Source organism: Amyelois transitella, chromosome 2 (genome assembly GCF_032362555.1).
Source record: "Amyelois transitella isolate CPQ chromosome 2, ilAmyTran1.1, whole genome shotgun sequence".
In the NCBI taxonomy this organism is placed as follows: domain Eukaryota; kingdom Metazoa; phylum Arthropoda; class Insecta; order Lepidoptera; family Pyralidae; genus Amyelois; species Amyelois transitella.
In genome coordinates, this window is record NC_083505.1 from 4,388,609 (window position 1) to 4,406,701 (window position 18,093).

Genomic DNA, 18,093 nt, shown 5'->3' on the forward strand with positions numbered 1-18,093 from the left:
ACATACAAAGCATAGACAAAAATGTTGCCATGCTCCACTCTTCACACGAGACATCGCGAGAGGATTTTTCAAGATGAGAATGATGGCGAGCACATTTTGGGATCCACACTCCAAATATTCTCATTACAGTTCTCACGTTCAATAACGATGGACGCAAAAGTAACTATTGCGACGAAGTATCTGTCTACCCTTAGTGGGGGCAGTGGGCGCACGAGAATTTGTGAAGTCTCTGTAAATCGGCTCTACATCCCCACTTATTGTGTTTACATTTTAGCAAGAATCTCGCGTGAAGTAAAGAGAGCCCATTATGTATTCAATTCAAATTAAATTTTTTAATACATAAAAAAACATGTTATTAACAGAAAATTTCGTCGCAATATATGATATTTTAAAATAAATAATAATATAACATCTCGACTTAAGCATTGACTAAATTACTGACGGCCTCTGTGGCGCAGCGGTAGTGCGCTTGTCTGTGACACCGGAGGTCCTGGGTTCGAATCCCGGCCAGGGCATGATGAGAAACGAACTTTCTCTAATTGGCCTGGGTCTTGGATGTTTATCTATATAAGTATTTATTATAAAATATAGTATCGTTGAGTTAGTATCTCGTAACACAAGTTTCGAACTTACTTCGAGGCTAACTCAATCAGTGTAATTTGTCCCGTATATATTTATTTATTTATAATTAATTTTGGCCTTAACAAGTACTTTTTCGAATTCTGTAAACATTCCTCGATTTTGTTGTCTAGCCCAACGCCCAACACTAGATGGATATAAGTCTAGGAATATTATTTGAACCAATCAGAGCAATGACTCCATATTTGTATTAATGTATTCTTTGTTTCTCATTGGATGTGCTATTGATCTGAAGTTAGCGTAGCGTCGTAAGTGTCAAAATAATAATGTGTTCTCTTTTCTGTCATTCATTCATCTCATGTTTTTGGTTGGTTGATTGTCCCGTCCCATTCAATTCATTTAAATTTTATTTTGTTGTTATTATATTTTCGGTGACTTCGTGAAGTTATTTTGTTATTGAGAACTTTCAGTAATAATTAACACTAAAACTGTAAATTGTTAAAAATGGATTAATAAGCGTGAAGTAAATTGTATTGTGTGTAAAAAATAAGTTGCATAGCGGCTTTCGCTAGAAGATAAAATAATAATGCTGATAACCTAAAAATAAGATTGTCTTGTAAATTTTATCAACATGATGGCTTCTATGTCAACTGGTGGCCCAGGAGACCCTCACACTCAAATGAATACATATCGCAGCTATGTCACCATGCTTGCAGACCCTGGGGCTAAAGACGAGATCAAGTTGAAAGCGGCACAAGAGCTTAGTGAAAATTTTGAGGTATTATCACCTAAGTAGCAACAAAGTTTTAATATTTTTCAATAGTTAACAATAGGTAACAGCACAGTACAATAATTTGTGTTACTACCCTCAGTTATAATAATATTTTCTCTTATTTCAAACCCTTGATTAAGTAGAAATCATTCTTATTGTTAAAAAAAGAACATTATTCTACATTTTCAGTTTTTTTTTTAAGGAAGATCATCTTCTGATTCCCAAAAATCTTAACAGCTACACCATTGATTAATCAACATAAATCTAAAATTGAAGTGTATTTAAAATATCTACTGCAGCAGTTTTTGTTTCAATGACAATATCAAAGCACCACTCAGTAGATTCTTGCAATACTATAATAATTATGAATTAAATAGCAATACTATAATACAAATTCATCACACAAATTCGACCAAAATGGCTTTGTTTGTAACAAAATGGCTGTGCAGGCTCTATTACTCAGGAATCTGCCACCATAGCTATCACATTTTAATGTGGCCAATTTACTGTAGATAAGGAGTGCACATTTAAATTTGATCGCCCTGTGGATTTTGGTATATTTTTTGTAACACTTTACTGAGAACCTAGTAACTACCCTTTTGTACTTTTTTTTTATTGACTCACCATAGCAATGTAAAAGTACCCTCATGTTTCCTTGTAAAAGTATCCTTGATTGTGGGTAACAATACAAAAAAAAATGTTATTCATTGTCTAGTTTTTGTTTGAGATTTGAAGCTTTTGTGCATGTTCTTAGAAAGAATTTCTTTCTAAGAACATTTATTGCAACATATATTGCAACACACCTTAAAATTCAAAAATGAGAACCAGCATATCATTGCTTCACTTAGCTACTCTTTTTCAAATCTTTATCAGGTTTTAAGAGAGGAGTAGAAGAAATCTACCTGTTGTTGTCATTATGATGAATCCACTATTTTATTGTACACTACATTTAGGTTAAATTATTTGATATTTGTTAATATTTGATGGCCTCTGTGGCGCAGCGGTAATACGCTTATTTGTGACATCGGAGGTCCCGGGTTCGAATCCCGGCCAGGGCATGATGAGAAAAGAACTGGGTCTTGGATGTTTATCTATATTAAGTATTTATTAAAAAATATAGTATCGTTGAGTTAGTATCTCGTAACACAAGTTTCAAAGAACTTACTTCTAGGCTAACTCAATCAGTGTAACCGTATATATTTATATTTATAATATAAATTAATACATTTAAAGTTTATTAATATCAGTGATTTAATGTAATTTTACATACATACATACATATGGTCACGTCTATATCCCTTGCTGGGTAGACAGAGCGAACAGTCTTAAAAAGACAATGGCCACATACAGCTATTTGGCTTAATGATAGAATTGAGATTCAAATAGTGACAGGTTGCTAGCCCATCGCCTAAAAAGAATCCCAAGTTTGTAAACTTATCCCTTAGTCGCTTTTTACGACATCCATGGGAAAGAGATGGAGTACTTTTAGTCCAAGATCCCAGAGCCGTAAGACACAACTTATTTTCTAAAGAATGGATCTTTCGATTCTCAGTAGTCTTTCATGTACTTTTAATACCTGCATGTTTGTGAGACTTGCCCAGTGACACCTGCGCAGGTACCAGGCGAGAAAGGTAACTAAAAATCACAGTTACTTAACTTAAATTTTTATGACTGTTTTTTATATATATTTTATAGACTATTACTCTGAAGTCATATCAGAGAAGTCAGACGCTTTCCATGCGCCAGAACTTTTGTCAGACGCTTTAAAGCTCTATCAAAAAAAAATTAACTTAATTTATTTTTAAATGTCTGACTTTTATATATGTTATTCAGATAACTATTACAAAGTTGTATTAAATCAGTCAGACAGTTTGTAATGACCAAACACCCCTTAAACACAAGAATTACTCAGCCTCGAGTATGAGCGCGATAGCACAATGCGCATGCGCGTCAGAGTAAAATATCTAATATTTGAAAAGTACTTACTGTTTTCAATTTCATATTTTTGCATATCTATTCAAATACGATGAAATTTATAATTAAAATAATAATTAATCATTTTTAAAATTATATAATATATTGCATACTGTATATAAAAATAAAAATGTAAAAAAAATTCTCTATTTGTTTCAGTCAAAATATTAAATGTACAGACAAAATATTTTTACCGTATGATTATATGTAGTATTTTGATTTTCAGTTTTTTTAATAAATACTCAAACAACACAAAAAAAAATATTTTTAATAAAAATTAATATATATCTTGTTATTGTTGGGACTCGAACTTCGACCGCCAACTTCACAGTCTCACGCGCTAACCACTGGACCATCGAAGCCGTTGCGGTGGTGTCGAAATTAAAGTAGACTACATACATATGGTCACGTCTATATCCCTTGCGGAGAAGACAGAGCCAACTGTCTTGAAAAGACTGAATGGCCATGTTCAGCTGTTTGGCTTAATGATAGAATTGAGATTCAAATAGTGACAGGATGCTCGCCCATCGCCTAAAAAAGAATCCCAAGTTTGTAAGCCTATCCCTTAGTCGCCTTTCACTTACATTTATATGTTATAGGTTTACTATTACTATACTATTTTTTAATTGTTTATGATTTTATTTTTACGGAATATTCTGCCAGCAACGACAATCTAACTGATGATGAGGACGATGACTTGAGTGGACAGTATTGAGATTTAATAAATGATGAAAATTCAAATGATTATTTTGATGATGAAGATGATAAAGAGACAATAAAATAATTATTCAATTGATTAATCATAATTAATTATTTTTTTATTGAAATTATTATAATAGATATATTTTTTTAAATAAATTAAAAATCATTCTTTTTGAAAGGCTATTGCTACAAAAAATTCATTTTCCCCTATTTATATGCAATATATTATATAATTTTAAAAATGATTAATTATTATTTTAATTATAAATTTCATCGTATTTGAATAGATATGCAAAAATATGAAATTGAAAACAGTAAGTACTTTTCAAATATTAGATATTTTACTCTGACGCGCATGCGCATTGTGCTATCGCGCTCATACTCGAGGCTGAGTAATTCTTGTGTTTAAGGGGTGTTTGGTCATTACAAACTGTCTGACTGATTTAATACAACTTTGTAATAGTTATCTGAATAACATATATAAAAGTCAGACATTTAAAAATAAATTAAGTTAATTTTTTTTTGATAGAGCTTTAAAGCGTCTGACAAAAGTTCTGGCGCATGGAAAGCGTCTGACTTCTCTGATATGACTTCAGAGTAATAGTCTATAAAATATATATAAAAAACAGTCATAAAAATTTAAGTTAAGTAACTGTGATTTTTAGTTACCTTTCTCGCCTGGTACCTGCGCAGGTGTCACTGGGCAAGTCTCACAAACATGCAGGTATTAAAAGTACATGAAAGACTACTGAGAATCGAAAGATCCATTCTTTAGAAAATAAGTTGTGTCTTACGGCTCTGGGATCTTACTCTATTTTTTATTGGTGCCGGGAACTACACAGCACTGTAATTTTATTTTAATATAATGTTCACACCAATGCCTTGTCATGAGTCTGCTGGAAGAAATTTCTTTAGAAATAAGCAGAGCCCCAAGGTATTCCTTAGTTATGTTATTATTCCATGTTTTCTCAATATAAGTCAATATATCACACTTACTCAGCAATTATTGGGGATAGGTTTCTGGCTCCTTCATATAACTTGCATGTCAATCATTATCAAACCCAAGGTTGGAATGCAACTGCATTAATTCTAGCCACTTCTGAACACTCTTCTGTAGATATTTTAGTGATCTGGTTGCAAAGATGGAAAGCTGATTAATTAATTTCATCCTACCCATTCTAATGCTGCTGTATTTTTTGCCGGGAGCTTATCTCCATTGAATTGTAATGGAAATAACTATTTAAGATGAAGAGAAATCTGAATGTCTGTTATCCTCTAGCTAGGCGGCTAAATTTTTCGACCTTATAGTAATTTAGCCACCCTATAGTTTTAGTATGGCCGACTTGTGTTATGGTCAGTAATAAAATCAGAGTTGTCTTTATTTCAGGTCATATTAAGTTCACCACAGTATCCCCAATTCCTTGACCATTCCTTAAAGATATTCCTTAAAATATTACAAGACGGAGAGCCACATTTCATAGCTGAGTACAACATTCAGCAAGTGAGGAAGTTAATTCTGGAAATGATACATCGGCTGCCAATAAATGATTCTTTAAAGAAATACATAAAAGATATCTTGATCTTGATGCTGAAATTGATGGAAATTGAGAATGAAGAGAATGTGTTAGTGTGCTTGAAGATCTTCATGGAAATTCATAAACAAAATAGACCTGCATATAACGCAGAAGTTGATGTAAGAAATTATTATTTGATAATATATTTTTGTGCTGATTAATAACTTGATGTTATATTAATTTATGAAATAATAAACTTTTGATTTTTAGATTCACAAATTCTTGAACTGGGTAAAGGGTATTTATTCTGATTTGCCAAATCATTTGCCAAAAATATTTGAACCAAAACCCACAATCCGAGTGAAGGACTTGTCCGAGGTTAACATAGAGCAACTGCTCCAAGAAACATACACTATTACTCCCATCCATACAGAAAAGAAGTTACTTGATGGCAGTGTTGTGACTGTAAGTATCACATATTATCACGTCTATATTTCTTGCGGGGTAGACATACCCAATAGTCTTGAAAAGGCCACCTTCAGTTGTATGGGTGTTGAACATTAAAAATAATTGCTAATATTATGAAAACATAAAGGTTAATAAAAAGTAATTTTCCAAAACATGGCTCTACTACTACTCTTTGTTTGTCAGATATTTAAAACCTGATTTCTTTTTTCAGTATAATCTCATACCTAGATCTGTGCTATCATTGAAAGTGATACAAGAGCTACCAATCATCGTGGTGTTCATGTATCAACTGTACAAACAGAATGTTCACCAGGAGGTCAGTAATTTCATACCTCTAATCATGGAGACCATCACATTGCAACCAGCAGCTACACACAGGTATGCCTTTCAACTTCCATTTGGCGTGACCATAATTCATTATTATTTGTTTCTCTTCCATGCAAAAACAACTGAACAGATTTCGATGAAACTTCATAACAGTAACATAGCTAATAGGTACATCTGAGTAAACAATTAACACATTAGCTAAGCCATGGGTGGATAATAAAAAAAATATTTTCCATTTATTGGACAACACTCAAAAGACCATAAAACATTAAGCTTTGTCATTTGGTCATATTTTATAAATAATCATTTTTTATTTTTCAGTTTCAGTTCATGTTAATATTTTTATTTTTCAGGCAATCTGCATCTTTTAATAAAGAAGTATTTGTGGATTTTATGGGTGCACAAATAAAAACATTAGCTTTCTTGGCGTATATTATAAGGATATACCAAGAAACTATTGCAGGCCACGCTAATATGATGGTCAAAGGAATTATTGGATTATTGACATTATGTCCTCCTGAGGTGGCGCATCTGAGGAAAGAATTAATAATTGCTACACGACATATCTTAGCTACAGACTTAAGGATAAGTGAGTTTAAAGATTTTATTATTTTTTTGCAAAATAGTACTATTGGCTCAGTATAAATAGGAGATAAAGATGCGATACATATTTGTAAAATCAATATTTAATTTGTAATGTTGTAGTATGTCACTCGCATTTAACGCCTATATCTATGCCATATTTTATTCGCACCACCAACTTAAATTTTTTCTTTGCCAGCCAAAAGTGCCAAACGTCATTAAGTCCGCCTTTTGTACATTTTTTTTCAGCAGTCAGCAGTTGACTATTTCAAAAGCAATGTATAATGATCATCAGCAACCCTATTATTATTTTCGTCTTCCTTTTTATTGTCCTTGAATTAATTTATATTGTTCAACAGAATTCGTTCCCTACATGGAGAGACTGTTTGACGAAGACGTGCTGCTTGGTGGAGGCTGGACTGTCCACGAGAATTTCCGTCCATTGGCGTACTCCACCCTGGCTGACTTGGTTCATCATGTACGACAACACCTACCATTAAGTGATCTCGCCATCGCCGCTCATTTGTTCTCTAAGAATGTACATGATGAATCGCTGCCGACAAGGTAGTTTCATTTTAATTTGGTGTCTATTTTCTACTATATATTTTATGTTATGATCACATATATATTTGTATACTTATGAGAGTTGACTTTGGTTGCCTTGTCAATCATGTGTGTTACAAGATATGTACTATCTGGTTTTGTTTCTTAACGGGATTAACAAAGAATAACAGCTATTTTAAGTGATGATATTTGACTTTATATTCTATTAAAAACTTAATTTATGGGCTTCGCTGCCGTAGGAAATTTCAGAAGTAAAGTAGCCTATGCCGCTTCCGAAGGTCTTATCTATATCTGTGTCAAATTTCGTAAAAATCATTTCATTAGTTTTTTAGTTTATTCGTTACAAACATAAAAAATACAAATATTTTCTTTTTGTTAATAGTGTTGAATATTTGGGCCCAACTCCTTCCCAGGCTGGAGGCATTCAAAATGAACGCCGCCACTATGCTCTTATTTCTTATTAATTTAAGCTGCATTATATAAAAGAACTAATTCCCCAGCATCCAAACGATGTCATGCAAGCTGTTGCTGAACTTAGTGGATTGCATCCGTCAGCGCTCCGAAAGCGAAGCGGCGGGCACCTCCTCCTCCACAGCGCAGCCGCAGGGTCGCCAGCTGCTGATGCGGATATTAGAGGTGTTCGTGCTCAAGTTCAAGACCATATCCAAGTTGCAACTGCCCGCGCTTATGGCGAAGTGGTAAGTTGAATTGTTATTACCAATATACCAGTTTTGTCTACTGTAAAGATAGGACGTCTGGGCAACAGGTTGGGTCAAGAGTACCTGAAACCGACGAGCTTGCATGAAGTTTTTGAACAAAGCAAAATAATTATGCAGGAATCATGGCAATTAGAAAAATATAGACGACAACACGTATATTGAAAAAGATTGATGATTTTGTGTCTGGAGAAAGCTATTAGAACACTATACAAGTCTCAAAGACTGAAGTAGTAAGGCGGACAAATATAATGTAAGGAACAAATGTGCCGAACCTGCACATTTGCGGTTCAGTATGGCAAAAATGACGGCCTACTTAATCTGTAATGTGTGTGCAATTTGATTTTCTGAACTATACAAATATTAATTGTTTTATAGCAAACAAGCAACTCCCGCTACCAATGGCGCCACCACAACAACCCCAAATACCCCCACCACGCCTGCTCCAAGCACCTCCACTGCTGAGGTCAAAGTGGAAGAGGAGAAATTCTCACCAGACTTCTTGGACAGCACAACAAAACCAGAAGATAAGTCCAAGATAGGCTTCCCTGCTTCCCAGATGAACAACCTCAATGTTGGAGACTATAGAACTTTAGTGAAGACCTTGGTTTGTGGCGTGAAGACGATCACTTGGGGTTGCGCTTCTTGTAAAGTAAGTAAATCTATTTTGCCAGCAGATTGAAACAAGAAACATTATTTTCAATTCCATTTAATAACCTCTAGCGTGGTGATGATTTAAGTTAGCAATATGGATATTTGTAATTAATTAAAAAGTTTTAAAATTATATTTATGACTAGATGATTGAGTTAACTGATGATATCTCCTCTGATATCAGGTTTTGACAAGCTCTATTATTCGACATGAATATCTGATTGAAATGTATACTGGTGTACTAGAAACAGCCGAGGTAGACTTTTTAGGCAAGTCCTTTATCTGCAAGGCCCCATTTTATTTATTTATTTACGCCAATACAACTGCAGCAGTACACCGCTTAAAGATTTTGGCAAAGAATTCTCATATAACAAAATATAATCTTGATAGTCTTCATTTCAAATACAAAGGACAATAAAGTGCACAATATGGGCAATAAACTAACCATGTCCCTTGATAAACAAAAGGCAATGGCAGAGGAACATATCGAAAATGGCGCCCCTACAAACTATTATCATTTATAGCTAGATGGCGCTTGAGTAATCTTCCCTCTTCTACAGACGACGAACGCCGAAGGTGCCACCACGACCACTCAAAAGCAATTCAGCGCTCGTGAGACCTTAGTGTTCATCCGGCTGGTGCGGTGGGGACTGCAATCCCTGGACATCTACACTTTAGCGGCACCCCGCGCGCCCGCCATGCCCCCCGCCATGCCCCACGTGCGCTCCAAGGAGGAGAAGGAGGTGCTCGAGCACTTCAGCGGAGTGGTGAGTGTGATAGTGTGCTGCTAGAAAAAGACCGCCAAAGGCGCTGGTACTCACTAGACTGATGAATCTATGTAGTGGTAATTTAAACTTGAGCTTTTTGTTTATTTTGATAAATTCTTGCCAATCATCATTTAAGTCACAATCTTGCAATCAATTAGTGTATTCAGTTCAACCTTTTTCTTTTTCTTTACAGTTCTCCATGATGAACTCTCAAACTTTCCAAGAGATTTTTACTGCGACAATTTCCCACATGGTGGAAAGAATAAACAAAAATATGACGCTACAAATAATAGCCAACACATTTTTATCGAATCCAGCAACCTCGCCGATATTCGCCACAGTCCTTGTTGAATACCTTCTTAAGAGAATGGAGGAAATGGGAACTAATGTAGAGCGCTCTAATTTATACCTGAGATTATTCAAATTAGTATTTGGATCAGTTAGCTTGTTCCCGACTGAAAACGAACAAATGTTACGACCACATTTACACAGTATCGTTAACAAAGCCATGGACTACGCCATGACGGCTAAAGAACCTTACAACTATTTCCTTTTACTTCGGGCCTTGTTCCGCTCCATAGGCGGCGGCAGTCACGATTTACTATACCAAGAATTTTTACCATTACTACCTAATCTGCTGGAAGGATTAAATAGACTTCAGAGCGGACTACACAAGCAACATATGAAAGATTTGTTCGTCGAGTTGTGCTTAACAGTCCCTGTAAGGTTAAGCAGTCTATTACCGTATTTACCCATGTTAATGGATCCTCTGGTGTCCGCTTTGAATGGGTCCCACACACTTATTTCGCAAGGTTTGCGAACGCTGGAGCTCTGCGTGGATAACTTACAGCCTGATTTTTTGTATGAACATATTCAACCCGTTAGAGCTGACTTGATGCAGGCACTTTGGAGAACTTTACACAACAACGAAGTTGCAAGAATTGCATTCAGAGTTTTAGGCAAGTTCGGCGGCGGTAATCGTAAAATGATGATCGAGCCCCAGCGACTCGATTACCGCGAAACCGACGCCCCGCCACCAGCTGTACAGGCTTATTTCCAGGACCAACCCAAACCTATTGATTTTGAAGTAGATAAAGTGATAGAAACTGCTTTCTCCGCGCTGAAGTCGAGCACAACAGACCCCTTTTACCGCCGCCAATGCTGGGAAGTGTTACGTTGTTATTTGGCAGCGTCGCTTAATTTGGACGACGACAAGCAAACACTGCAAAAGCTGTTCAATCACCCGAGTTTCCTCGAAGGTAAAATACAGACCCAAAATGGACCATACTATAAATGTTCGAACACTATCGTGAGAAACACCCAACGCACGGCATTGACGGGAATGTTCGTCGCCGCTGCTATAAAGGATTTGCGGAACGACGTGCTACATACAATGGTGACGCTCGTGCGTCATTATACTATGGTTGCGATAGCACAAGAAGCCGGCCCGTTCGCGGGAACCGGCGGGCCTAAAGAAGGCCTAGACGCATTAGTCCTGGTCGACGCGATCGCAGTAGTGATGGGGCACGAAGAGAAAGAGCTATCGAAGCCCGGCCACCTCGCCCTAGTGCTGATGATCGAGACGGCGACCACGGTGCTGGGCAGCAAGGAGCGCGCGTGCCGCTTGCCGCTGATGGAGTACCTGGCCGAGCGGATGTCGGCGCTGTGTTACGAGCGGGCGTGGTACGCGAAGCTCGGAGGCTGCATGAGCGTCAAGTTCATGTTCGAGAAGATGACGCCGGAGTGGGTGTACAAGCACGTGTTCACGTTCCTGAAGGCGCTGCTGTTCGTGATGATGGACCTGACGGGCGAGGTGTCGTCGGGGGCCATAGACATGGCGGTCGTGAACCTGGAGCGGCTGGTGCGCGTGTGCGTGGCGGGCCCGGGCGGCGCGGCGGACGCGGACGGCGACGCGGCCGCGGCCAAGGCGCGCGCGCTGCACGACGTCTTGCAGGAGCTCGTGCTGCAGGTCACGAGCCCGCATCTGCTGGTGAGGCAACAGGTAAGGATTTCGGAACTTTTATTTTCCTTGTTTTGATACCTGGATGGAACAACACTCTTATTTTTTTGATTATGTACTTGGTTGAATTTCGTCATTGGATCTGTTGTTTTTTATAGAGTATCCTTATGCTTACCGGACAATGAAATCGGTAATCAAAACTTAGTATGAAGATATAGTTAACATATGTTTGGTTCCAAATTTCCGAATCTTGTTTTTGCTTTTCAGGCAATGAAATCATTAGAACTGATAGCCGAGCTACAGAACAAAACGGTGACGGACGTGATGGACCCCCACAGGGAGGTTTTGGCCGACATCATCCCGCCCAAGAAGCATTTGCTACGTCATCAACCTGCCAATGCGCAGATGGGACTTATGGATGGAACTACTTTCTGTACCACTTTGAAACCGAGGCTGTTTACTATAGGTTTGTTCTTCTTTCTTCAGATCCTATTCCAAAATATATTTATTATATTATTATGACTCCAAAAATGGCATATTCCTCAGTATTTTTCTAATCACCATCTGAGTTATTCCCGGAATGAAAAGCGGGATCAACTTCTATACTGAGTTGTAAGTTTTATGCATATGTTTGTTACACTAACAATGAGCTAAGATTGATAATCGATATAAAGTGAAGCGTTCATGACACATGTTTTTTTTTATAATATCATCTTAGCCAGATAAAAGCTCGAGGCTGAGGTCACTAGCTAAAGATTTTCCATTATGACAGTAAGTACTTTATATTGACCGTATTTATCTATCTTTCAGATCTAAGTATAACAGAGCACAAAATATTCTTCCGCGAACTACTATCCCTCTGCGAGGCGGAAGACTCCATGCTTGGAAAGTTCCCGTGTTATAAAGGCGTGAATTTAGTGCCTTTGCGCGCCTCTGCCTTGAGAGCACTTGCATCATGCCATTACATACAAGATAAACATTGCAGGGAGAAGATATTCCAGGTGCTGTATAAGGCCCTTGAGAGAAATGATCAGGAGTTGCAACAGGTATGATTGAAGATTTGAGTAATGCTTATGTGTCTTGGTGATATGGTTTAGAAACGATAATCTTGTAATAAACCTACCTATTAACAGTTTGTTGTTATTTTGGTATTTGTCTATAAAGCCCCGTGAATTACCATCACAATCACAAATTTGATGAAAAATTTTACACTTATATCTCAATTTGGTTACTAATCATGAGAATACTCATAGTAATTTAAAATCAATTTTGGTGTTTTTTTGTAGACTCCCAAATTATTTTATTATTGGTCTAAAATTATTTTTTTCAGGCTGGTTTTGAATGCATGCAGAAGTTCTTATCTGGATTCCAAATCGACATGGAGATGGTTCACCCAGTGATGAGACCTTTACTACTGACCCTCGGCGATCACCGCAACGTGAGCGTAAACGGAGCCAAACGGCTCTCGTATTTGACGCAACTGTTCCCCTCTACCTTCAGCGAGAAACTATGTGAACAGTTGCTCCAACTGTTAAAGAAATTATTGGATTATTCTATTCAGACTGATCGAGGTAGGTTTTGTACAAAATGTTACTTTACAATATTGACCCTCAGCGACTACAACGTGAGCGTGAACTACTTCAACTTCTCTAACTTTTAACTGTGAATTGCTGCAACTGTATAAGAAGTTTTTAGACTGTTTTATCCAGACTGATTGAGGAATGAAAGCGCTAATATTTTACAGTCTGCGTATAGATATTTTTCGTTCCAAATTCTTCTCTAAAATGTCTTGCCCAAAAGACAAAAGGTATAAAGAATTACTGTGATAATGATGTATTACTTCCTTTATTTTTTACCTTAAAATGAAAGCAGCTCAATAAAAACATTTTAAATGTAATTCATTCATCATAGCGTATCCTGGATGTTGTTCAATTCAAGAACGAGGAATTTTGAATTCTAAGCTCTTAAAAGATCAGAACACACCACTAACATTCCCTCTATTTCAGGTGGAAATTTCCTCCAAAGTATCTCCAAGAACATGGAGAACGAGCAAAAGATAATTATTCTCATCGGTATTTTCCATCAAATCCCGGCCGCGTCGCCTCGCTTCATTGACGTGTTGTGCCGGCTTATATTCCATACGGAGAAATCGCTCATGATCGAAGCTGGCTCGCCGTTTAGAGAGCCACTCGTTAAATTCTTGATGAGGTAAGAGCTTTGTTGTTAAATTAATTTTTTTATAATAGGGATGTGGACTATTTTTGGGAAAGTGTTTAAAACCATGCATAAGTACCAAATATAACCCAAACTATTTATTATTATTTTTTTATTTCAAGTAATTCCTTTAAAATAATTTATTTAAAATTCCATTTAAAATATCGCGCCAAAACGCGGATACCTGTCAAACGGCCGCTGTGACGTCACGCGTTATAAAATATTGTCGAAGTTGTATGTATGTAATAGTTATTTCGTAGTTGTGTGATAATAATATGAATTCAAAATTTTATAAATATTGTGCAATGTCGCAGTGTAAAAGTACAACTATTAAAACATCTGAAAACTGTTTATTCACGTTCCACGTACAAAAACGATGCGGAAAAAGTGGCTTCAATTAGCCCGTCGGGATCCGGCACTTGTATCTACACAAAGTAAAATGTATTTCTGTGAGGATCATTTTGATGTAAGTTTGATAATATTTGTTACATTTAGGTACTTGTACATATTAAAACAATTTTTCTCTTCAAGTTTTAAAAGACGAAAACTCAAATTTTTAGGTTAGAAATAATGTAAACAATGTTTCGTTCTTTCATTATAGTTGGCCAATGATATGGCAAAATATTATTTCGTTTTTACCTTATAATTTAAAAATACCTACTATTGCTATAATAATGTATTTTGAGTATATTACTTACATGGATGTCTTCACATTTCTGAATTCAGCAGAGCAGAAGTTACTATTTGTTGCGAAGAAATTAGCTACCGTAAAGCAATCAATTCTTGGCAAATTTGAACTATCTGCCTTAATATATCCACTTTCCATTATGGGAAAACAAAATTTATTCAAAAAGATAATCGGACGGAAATCACGGTAATAATATGATCCAAATATCAACAAACACCATAATACTTGACAGCGAAAATTCTTGTATTGCAACGCGTGACATCACGCGGTTTGATTGGTGTTCATTGTCACGTGACTTGAGGGTGAAATATTTGATTACATTTTATTAAATAAAAAAATAATCCCTTGTTTATTGAGGAAAATATTGTGTTTTTTATTATTTTTACTATAGAAACTACCTTTTCGTGGTAAAATTTTATACTTATTTGAGTACAGTCCACATCCCAATTGCAGTTAAAATTCTACTTAAAAATTAAGGCTCAGGAGCGGGTAGTATAGCGTAACTCATAATGGGCAAATACATAGGTATTCATGTTTGGTGTATTAAGCGATAAAAATGAGTCTTGATCTCGTATAAAAAGCTTTTAATTTCGGCCTGTCCAGTGCTACCTTTTGCCCATCATCACTATGCATATTTTGCCGTCCTTTCATCTCATAAATCGAACGGCAAACAAACTATGTAATTCCTTTGCATTTCCTACAGGTATCCAAAAGAAACTCTAGACTTGATACTAAGCGACAACAACATCAAAGACCAACACTGGAGCCGGTTTCTCGTGTTTCTCATAAAGCACCCGGACGCTGGCGCTGCCTACCGGGAAGCGTTACAAACTACCAAAAAACCTAGATTGATGCAACTCTTAGCCGCTAACTCGAACGCCGCTTTGGCCGCTTTACCGACTGCGGATAAAGCGGAAATGCAATTCCAGGCTATAAGAGTAATATCTCTACTGATAAAGTATGACGACCAATGGCTGTCCACGCAACACGACCTGATTGAACTGCTCAAGAGGATTTGGTGCACTGATCAGTATCATGTAAGAACCATTGTGTTAAAATTTTACTCGGCTTTAAAACAGGATTGTTATTGACAGTATGATATTATTTATTTAAATAAATGTTTTCTATAAAGTTCGTTCAATGGGAAAGTCAACCGCATATTATCCTGCGCAGAAATTTGTGATGCAGCAAAAGAGGCGAAGGCGTATTAAATTTGAACAGTTTCAAAAAGGGTTTTATTTACTTTTTCAGGAGACACACAAAAAGGTTGAGAACGTGGATTGCACTCATTGGAAAGAGCCAAAGTTAATCGTGAAGATTTTGTTGCAGTATTTCTGTCATCACCCGTCAAATATAGATCTTTTGTTCCAACTATTGCGGGCATTATGTGATAGGTTCATACCAGATTTTCAGGTGAGACACTTATGAATTTAATTGTTTGTTTATAGATTTAACGTTATTAGATTTAAGGGAAGAATGGTATTGACGTTTTGTCCAGGAAAATATCTAATTTCAGTGTATATACTTAGTTTTGAATGTATTTTTATACACTGATTCATTATTAGATTAATAATGAAGCTTTTAATGAATTTTAACTAATAATTACCATTCTAGTTTCTACGCGACTTCCTCGAGCACACCGTGGGCCAAAACTACACGGCTGAGTGGAAACGTTCGGCGTTCTTCCGTTTCGTGGAGCATTTCTCGAGTGACGCCATGTCTCAAGAGCTCAAGGCTAAAGTATTGCAGATGATTCTAATACCATGCTTTGCAGCGAGCTTTGAAAAAGGCCAGAAGATTGTGGGAGGACCACCGGCCCCCTATCAGGACAACCCGGAAAATGTGGTCTCTGTGTTCATCAATAATGTAAGTTATTGTTTTTTTTTGGTTACTACTGTAAGAGAATGGACATATCTTCTCTTCTTGCTCCTGGCATTGGTCCCGGTTGCAGTCACACTAATCTGGTGAGGACACTTTGAACATTGATCCTGGACTAGGTGAGCCAGGTTTTTACACGAAGTGACTTCCATCTGACCTCCGCAACCTTCTTTTAAGTTTATTCCTAAATATTACTAGTTCTCGTTACTATTACTAGAATACCGTTCAGCACTTAAGACAAAATCATTTTTGACAATATTTTATTAAATGTTGAATAGTGCTTGTGATTCCGGAAAAGAAATACTCACGCCGCAATAAATTAAATTTTATTTAGCACACCCTGACTAGACTCGCTTTATTCGAAAGGGGGACTGTTAGCCATAGCATTAGCATTAAGAAACAGATAATGAAAATAATACTTTTTTTAATCAGGTGATAGATCCAGAAAACCCATTCGCGTGTTCAGACGCGGTCAGGATATCGTTGCTACAGTTCGCTTGCCTATTGCTAGAGCAGGCGTCTGCGCACATACACGACGCAAACAACAAGAAGCAAGGGAACAAACTAAGAAGGCTGATGACCTTTGCCTGGCCGTGTTTGTTAGGGAAGAACTATGTTGATCCTGCGACTAGGTTGGTTTATATCCAAATTGATCAAAACATTTAAAATTCGAATGTTGGACACGTATTGTGGCATTACAAGCAATGTTTTTTTTTTTTCAGATATCATGGCCATCTTCTGCTGAGTCATATAATAGCTAAATTCGCTATCCACAAGCGTATAGTACTTCAAGGTAATTTTTTTAGGTACCTGATGTAATTCATAAAGTTCAATAGTCTAGCATTATGACAAAAAGTGCGGATGAAATTTAAAACTATATAGCTTAAAAACATATAACTTGATTAAAATTTAAATTGATAAAATTATTAAAATGCAAACAAATGTTTTCAGTTTTCCACAGTCTGTTGAAGGCTCACGCCGTTGAAGCTCGCCAAGTGGTCAGGCAGGCGCTGGAAATCTTAACCCCGGCCATGCCGCAACGAATGGAAGACGGCAACACAATGCTCACTCATTGGACAAAAAAGATCATAGTTGAGGACGGACATTCAGTGCAACAGCTCTTCCATATTCTGCAACTAGTCGTCAGACATTACAAGGTCAGTTTGTAGAGCATTGTTACTAATCCTTGGTACATTATTTGCGGGTGTCATAAGCTATGTTTGCATTACGGATGAGACTGTGACAAACAAATATACTTCATTCCAGGTGTACTACCCAGTGCGTCACGCGCTCGTTGGTCACATGGTGGCCGCCATGCACCGGCTGGGCTTCTCCGTGACGGCGTCGCTGGAGCACCGCCGCCTGGCCGTCGACCTGGCGGAGGTGGCGCTCAAGTGGGAGCTGCAGCGGATACACGACCACTGCCCCGACAGCGTGGTGAGTGTGTGACGTCACTAGCTATACTACACACGCCGGCCGTCGACCTGGCGGAGGTGGCGCTCAAGTGGGAGCTGCAGCGGATACACGACCACTGCCCCGACAGCGTGGTGAGTGTGTGACGTCACTAGCTATACTACACACGCCGGCCGTCGACCTGGCGGAGGTGGCGCTCAAGTGGGAGCTGCAGCGGATACACGACCACTGCCCCGACAGCGTGGTGAGTGTGTGACGTCACTAGCTATACTACACACGCCGGCCGTCGACCTGGCGGAGGTGGCGCTCAAGTGGGAGCTGCA

General features: G+C 37.5%; 1 protein-coding gene across 6 annotated transcripts in view; it reads left to right on the plus strand.

Moving 5' to 3' along the window:
* Window positions 1–943: 943 nt before the first annotated feature.
* Window positions 944–18,093, plus strand: part of LOC106142988 (transcription-associated protein 1) — a 35,973-nt gene continuing 18,823 nt past the window's right edge. For all 6 annotated transcript variants that reach the window (XM_060951963.1, XM_060944874.1, XM_060954455.1 and 3 more), the window contains exons 1-21: window positions 944–1,357; window positions 5,415–5,720; window positions 5,812–6,006; window positions 6,221–6,387; window positions 6,690–6,925; window positions 7,278–7,482; window positions 7,983–8,180; window positions 8,577–8,850; window positions 9,411–9,617; window positions 9,811–11,619; window positions 11,845–12,043; window positions 12,388–12,623; window positions 12,908–13,148; window positions 13,584–13,785; window positions 15,183–15,516; window positions 15,731–15,892; window positions 16,094–16,345; window positions 16,790–16,989; window positions 17,080–17,150; window positions 17,309–17,514; window positions 17,624–17,794. In XM_060951963.1, the coding sequence (XP_060807946.1) occupies window positions 1,211–1,357; window positions 5,415–5,720; window positions 5,812–6,006; window positions 6,221–6,387; window positions 6,690–6,925; window positions 7,278–7,482; window positions 7,983–8,180; window positions 8,577–8,850; window positions 9,411–9,617; window positions 9,811–11,619; window positions 11,845–12,043; window positions 12,388–12,623; window positions 12,908–13,148; window positions 13,584–13,785; window positions 15,183–15,516; window positions 15,731–15,892; window positions 16,094–16,345; window positions 16,790–16,989; window positions 17,080–17,150; window positions 17,309–17,514; window positions 17,624–17,794 (6,018 nt within the window). In that variant the 5' untranslated portion in view covers window positions 944–1,210. The remainder of the gene's footprint in view (window positions 1,358–5,414; window positions 5,721–5,811; window positions 6,007–6,220; window positions 6,388–6,689; window positions 6,926–7,277; window positions 7,483–7,982; window positions 8,181–8,576; window positions 8,851–9,410; window positions 9,618–9,810; window positions 11,620–11,844; window positions 12,044–12,387; window positions 12,624–12,907; window positions 13,149–13,583; window positions 13,786–15,182; window positions 15,517–15,730; window positions 15,893–16,093; window positions 16,346–16,789; window positions 16,990–17,079; window positions 17,151–17,308; window positions 17,515–17,623; window positions 17,795–18,093) is intronic.